Source organism: Miscanthus floridulus, chromosome 1 (assembly GCF_019320115.1).
Source record: "Miscanthus floridulus cultivar M001 chromosome 1, ASM1932011v1, whole genome shotgun sequence".
NCBI classification, from domain to species: domain Eukaryota; kingdom Viridiplantae; phylum Streptophyta; class Magnoliopsida; order Poales; family Poaceae; genus Miscanthus; species Miscanthus floridulus.
This window is the reverse complement of record NC_089580.1, coordinates 22,084,374-22,089,587: the sequence shown is the minus strand read 5'-3', so window position 1 is coordinate 22,089,587 and position 5,214 is coordinate 22,084,374. Positions and strand designations below refer to the sequence as shown.

General features: G+C 59.1%; 1 protein-coding gene across 1 annotated transcript; it reads left to right on the top strand.

The window, feature by feature from the left end:
- Positions 1-1,892: 1,892 nt before the first annotated feature.
- LOC136453240 (uncharacterized) lies at positions 1,893-4,228 on the top strand. The gene is made up of 4 exons (XM_066453830.1): positions 1,893-2,071; positions 2,155-2,206; positions 2,249-2,728; positions 3,773-4,228. The coding sequence occupies exons 1-4, from the start codon at positions 1,893-1,895 to the stop codon at positions 4,226-4,228; spliced, it is 1,167 nt and encodes a 388-aa protein (XP_066309927.1).
- The last annotated feature ends 986 nt before the right edge of the window (positions 4,229-5,214 follow it).

Here is a 5,214-nt window from a genome sequence, read left to right as displayed (position 1 = left end):
GGGGGATATTCCCTTCCCATCGGTTGAGGACGGCGGGTGCGCCTTTTGAGACAGTTCCTCGAGGAGACAGAACGGCGCCTACCGTTGTTGTGGTTGAATGCGACGCAACGTCTACGGATGGGATGTTACTGTGTGCGCGTGGTTAATAAGAAGAAGGTGGACGCGTGGGTGGTTTGGTCAGATCCGGATTAACTGCGCTAGATCTGAGGGAAACTTCTCCAGTTTCGTTGTCCATCCGTTTTGCCCTCTTTTCTCCCTCATAAATATGTGACAAGCCGTGCCCCACCCCTCCTTACCTTTTCTACCTGCGTCTGCCCTTTCTGCCCTCGAGCGGTTGTTAAGAATAGAGGAAGAGAGTGCCAGAGAGAAGAAGGGAGAAGGGGAGGAAAGGAGAGAGAGAGAGAGGGATAGCGAGAGCACGCCTTACCGCCGTAGCCACATTCTCCACCGCACTCATGGCCGGCGGCGCTATTGTCCTCCAGGCGGATCCTTGGGGTTCGTCTGACATGTCCACGGTGACGCTGTAGTCGCTCGTCGACGATGGTCTCCTCCGCCCGGTCACCGACCCCAATAGACCAGAGTGGATTGCTCTGGGGAACGAGCCAGAGCCGAGGCCATGTGATGGCTACATCGTGAGCTTCGTGGCCTTCCACGAGCGTGGCCTCGGCTTGCCGGTGGACCGGTTCATGCGGGCGCTCCTGCATTATTACGGCGTGGAGCTCCACAACTTCAACCCCAACTCCATCGCACAGGCGGCCATCTTCATCGCCGTCTACGAGGGGTACCTAGGCATTGCCCCCCACTAGGAGCTGTGGCTCCACTTCTTCTAGGCGGTGCTCAACACCAAGCCGGTGGGCACGACAGGCATGCGGAAGGCATTGAGGGCCGGCGGCTGCACTCTCCAAGTGCGCTAAGACAGGTAGCCCTTCTACATCCCAGCCTAGCTCACGTCGTCCAACTACCACTGGTACAACAGCTGGTTCTACCTCTGCAATGATGACGATGGGCTTCCCCCTATACCGGGCAGGTTGTGGAGAGCCAGTCGGGGAGGTGGAGGTACGGTGTCCCATTGGCTGATCAGCCCAAGCTGTAGCCACTCCTAAAGGTGCTGGAGAGGCTGTGCAGCCGCGGCCTTATGGCGGCCGTGGTTGTGGTGGCCTTCCACCGCCGGAGGGTGCTGCCGCTGATGGCTCGGTGACAACACCTGTTCGAGATGACATCGGGTGAGCCGATCGACGGCATCCGGTTGTTCGCCGTCGCCCTTTCCGATAAGGAGATTCTACGTCGAGTGAGAGAGACGGTGGAGGGGTGGCAGAGGAGCAGTGATCTGACCCCATTCCCAATGTGCCTATTGTGGGGGTACATCTCTCTGGTGAGTCACGCGTCGCTGCGGCCCCCGAGGCCTCCTTGCTCCTTACGTTTTCAATTTGTTCCCTTATTTGTGTTTGCCGTTCCTGCAGGGGATGAGGGATGTGTGAGCCTCCCCGCCACCCTTTCTCGAGGACACAGAGCGACGAGCGGAGAACATGGCACACGCCGAGGTGTACAAGGAGTAGAAGGACGCCAAGGAGGCAAGGCGTAAGAGGAAGAGCCTCAAGCGCGATGAGCTAGAGAAACGTCGCCGGCAACAGAGGCACGACGGTCTCCCGGAGGAGCCGTCTCCATCATCGTCATCGATGGATTCTTCGAGCGATGATGACAAGAGCGAGGCAGTGCAGGGTCCCCTAGACCATCTCCCTAACGTTAGATAGACGGCACCCAGGGCGTCGGTGAGTGGCCTGGCATCTCCAGGAGGAGGAGGAGAGGGTGCCTCGGGGCTGGCGATCGCCCGCCTCAGGGCCGAGGCCGACACGCCCAAGGCACGGGCGTCGGGGAAGCGCGCCATCAGCCCAATGGGCTCAACGGTGGAGGTGGAGCGGGCGACGGCGGGGGCAACCCAACTGACGGAGGTGGAGCAGGCGACAGCGGGGGCGACTCAACTGGTGGACACGGGGGCCGTGCCACTACCGCCGCCACCGCCATTGCTGAGGGTGAGGGACGCGGTGCGGAAGCTATTGTGTCCCCATTCAAGGTAAGTGTTTTGTCAGTGGAGTTTGCAACATCTCCCACTCGTTCTTTGGTCGTATGCTGACCTCGTGAGTGTTTTGTGTTCAGCCAGAACCATCAGGCGAAAGCGCCTGCCTTGGCGCCACGTAAGGCACTCAAGGTGAGCACCAGCTCCACCGCCTGATGGGTGGTGGACGCACAGGCCGCCCTACGGCATGGCGCGGCGTCGGCCAAGGCCGACCTGAAGGAGCCGGTCGCCCAAGGAGAGGCTACCGAGGCAGCCACGAAGCAAGTGGGGGAGGAGGCGCCTATGCTCCGTGAGGCCAGGGCCCTTGAGTCAGGTGAAGCCGAGGCGCCTTCAATCGCTGAGGCCACCGAGGGCGAGGTCAAGGCCCCTAGGACCTCTGAGGCCAAGGTGGCGGAGGCTAGGGCTTCTAGGGCTTCTAAAGCCGAGGTGGCGAACGCCGAGGCTCCTAGGACCACCGAGGCCGAGGTGGCAAAGGCTGGAGCTCCTAGGACCACCGAGGCCGAGGTGGTGGACGCTGGCTTGGCTACGGCGGAGGCCGGCTTGGGTGCGGCGAAGCCGGCGGCCCAGGATGCAGAGATGGAGGCAGGGCAAGCTTTGGTACCGCCCCTGGTCCAAGACCCGCCGCCATCGCAGGAGAACACCTGGGAGGTGGAGGTTCATTCAATCTCCTCCGATGATACTTCCTAGGGGAAGGAGGTGGCGGACGCTGAGGCGGCCAGCACCGTGGAGCAGCCAGCTCTGACTTCTGGCGAGTGGAGCTCGGTCCTCGTCCGGGTGCAACCTGAGCCCCACGGGTGGGATAGCCCGCGCGTCTTGTGGTGGAGCCAGGATGACCCTGAGGGGGAGCCTCTGTTCACCCTTGAGGATGTGGACATGGGGGGCACTAGGGCTCCTTCGAGCAATTCTGCCGGCTAGCAGAGCGGTCACTACGGATAGCGCTGTCTGTCGTGGCTGACAACCTACCCAGTGTTGCCTAGGTATGCGCTTTCTTTTCTTGTGCTATGTAATCTTTTTCCCGAGTTTTCTCGTAGTGCTTGACGTTTGTTCTGCCTATCTAGGAGCTCGAGGCCCGGTCCCTCAAGAAGTCGATGTTCCTCCGGCGGGAGAGGGATGTCTAGGACCAGCTCCGGCAGCAGAAGGACTTGCTCGCCAATGCTAATGAGCTTCTATCGGCACAGAGCGCGGAGGTGGAGGACATCCGCCTTCGCTGTGCTGACATGAAGGCCAAGGCGGCCACGGCTCGGGAGCAGGCCACCCCTTTGGCAGCGTGGATCTAGGAGCTAGAGGAGGAGCTGACCCGGGTGGCCGGCGAGTGGGACTCCTCCATGTCCCGGGCCAAACAAGAGGTGGCCTCTACCAAGGCCATCGCCAAGCAGCTAGAGGTAGAATAGGGCGCGCACCTGCTGACGAAAGGTGCCCTAGCAGAGGCTGTCAAGGTGGCCGAGGCCTCCTGGGTCGAGGCCTTAGCCTAGAAGGAAAAGGCCGAGGGTGAGTCCTGATGAGCCACGCCCCTTGTTTTATTTGTTTTTCTTGTGCTCGACCCCTAACTCCCTGATGTGGCACAGAGCTAGAGAGGGAGGCTTCCAGGGTGGCCGAGGCTTCTTGGGTCGAGGTCCAAAACTAGAGGGAGAAAGCCGAGGGTGAGTCTCATAGGCTTGCTCCCCTGTTTGGCTTGTTTTCTTTCGTGCTTAACCCCAGCCCGCTTGTCTTGGCGCAGGGTTGAATAAGGAGGTCTCCCATGTAGCTGAGGCCTCCGTCATAGTGCAGGCGGTGCTCGAGGCCGAGATCCAAGAGCGTAAGCAGCGCGCCGCCCATACCGCCTGTGAGGCCCTGGAGGTCAGGGGGGTCGAGTCGGGCAGCTCCCTCGGGAGCCGCTTGATCGCGTTGAGTGGCCGAGTCAACGAGTGGCTCCGAGGGGCGCTACATATGGGCATCAAGCGCACCCTAGCCGTCGTCTCCTCGCACTATGCCGGCATTGACCTTGAGGCCGTCAGCGATGGTTACGTCATGGCTAAGGATGACGAGAAGGCCGAGGAGGAGGTCATGAAGCTGGTGGAGGTGGCTAAGGCCCCTAGCACGGTAGTGGCTAGGTTGTTCGAAGAGGAGGTGGTTCCTCCTACACCTACCGCCGACGCTGGCGACCCTGAGTTTTGACCTGGGCCAAAGGGGCCATGTAAATAGATTAGGACTTACATCATTGTACTATGACGCTTGTGGCCGTCGAGGCCTTTTAAAGTACTTGTGTATATGCTTTTTAATCGTTTTTATTGTGTTTCCGAGCCTCTGCCCTCTATCTCGTCTTTGAACATATCTCTTGCAAAAAACTTCCTCGGAGCCTAAGCTGCCCTTCGGGCAAAAGGTGGTGAGGGAGTTGCCATAGCCTAGAGGCATAGGCCGTCTCACAGCTCAGCTAGCCTTTTGGCCCTGAGACAGACTTTCGGTCCTTAGGTTTTTTACAATCGATTTGTCAGAGTACGCGAGAGAGTTTAGCGTAGAAATTTTTTCGAAAAACAACTAAAAACGATGTCTGGGACTTAGGGGGGGTCCCCCTTCTAGCCCTCGAGGGAGGCTCAGTTCTATAGAGGCAGAGCCGAGTCTTGTTCGAGCCCCGCGGTGGGCACCTCTGTAGAGGTAGAGCTGAGTCTCCCTTATAGCGTTATCGTAATGCCGATCCCTCATCGATGGGCTCGGGGGGTTTCTCAAAAAATTAGAACAACTGAAGAACGCTTCTTTATTGTATTTCGAGAAACAATGTATACAATTCTTGGGAATTTAAGGGTAGAAGCGACGTAGCTGTTCTATGTTCCAAGCGTTGGTGAGGATTTCACCCTTCTCGTTGGCTAGCATGTAGGTCCCGGGCTTTATCACTTGGGCGATGATGTACGGCCCTTCCCATGGCGGGGTCAGCTTGTGGTGGCCCTTATTGCTCTGTCTCAGTCTCAGCACCAGGTCGCCCACTTTTAGGTCTTGGCTTCGAACACACTGGTCTTGATAGCGTCGTAGGGCTTGCTGGTACTTGGCCGAGTGTAGCGGCACAACGTCTCGGGCTTCCTCTAGTTGGTCGAGGGCGTCCTCACGAGCAGTGCGGTTGCTTTGCTCGTTGTAGGTCTGTAGCCTCGGGGAACCGTACTCTAAGTCTG

What these genes read in the sequence shown, in the direction of transcription:
- LOC136453240 (XM_066453830.1), top strand. Translation starts at nt 1,893, where the DNA reads ATGGGCTCAACGGTGGAGGTGGAGCGGGCGACGGCGGGGGCAACCCAA. An exon ending in CTATTGTGTCCCCATTCAAG is followed by an intron (nt 2,072 to 2,154) that starts GTAAGTGTTTTG and finishes TTTTGTGTTCAG; the next exon opens with CCAGAACCATCAGGCGAAAG. An exon ending in CGCCACGTAAGGCACTCAAG is followed by an intron (nt 2,207 to 2,248) that starts GTGAGCACCAGC and finishes GTGGACGCACAG; the next exon opens with GCCGCCCTACGGCATGGCGC.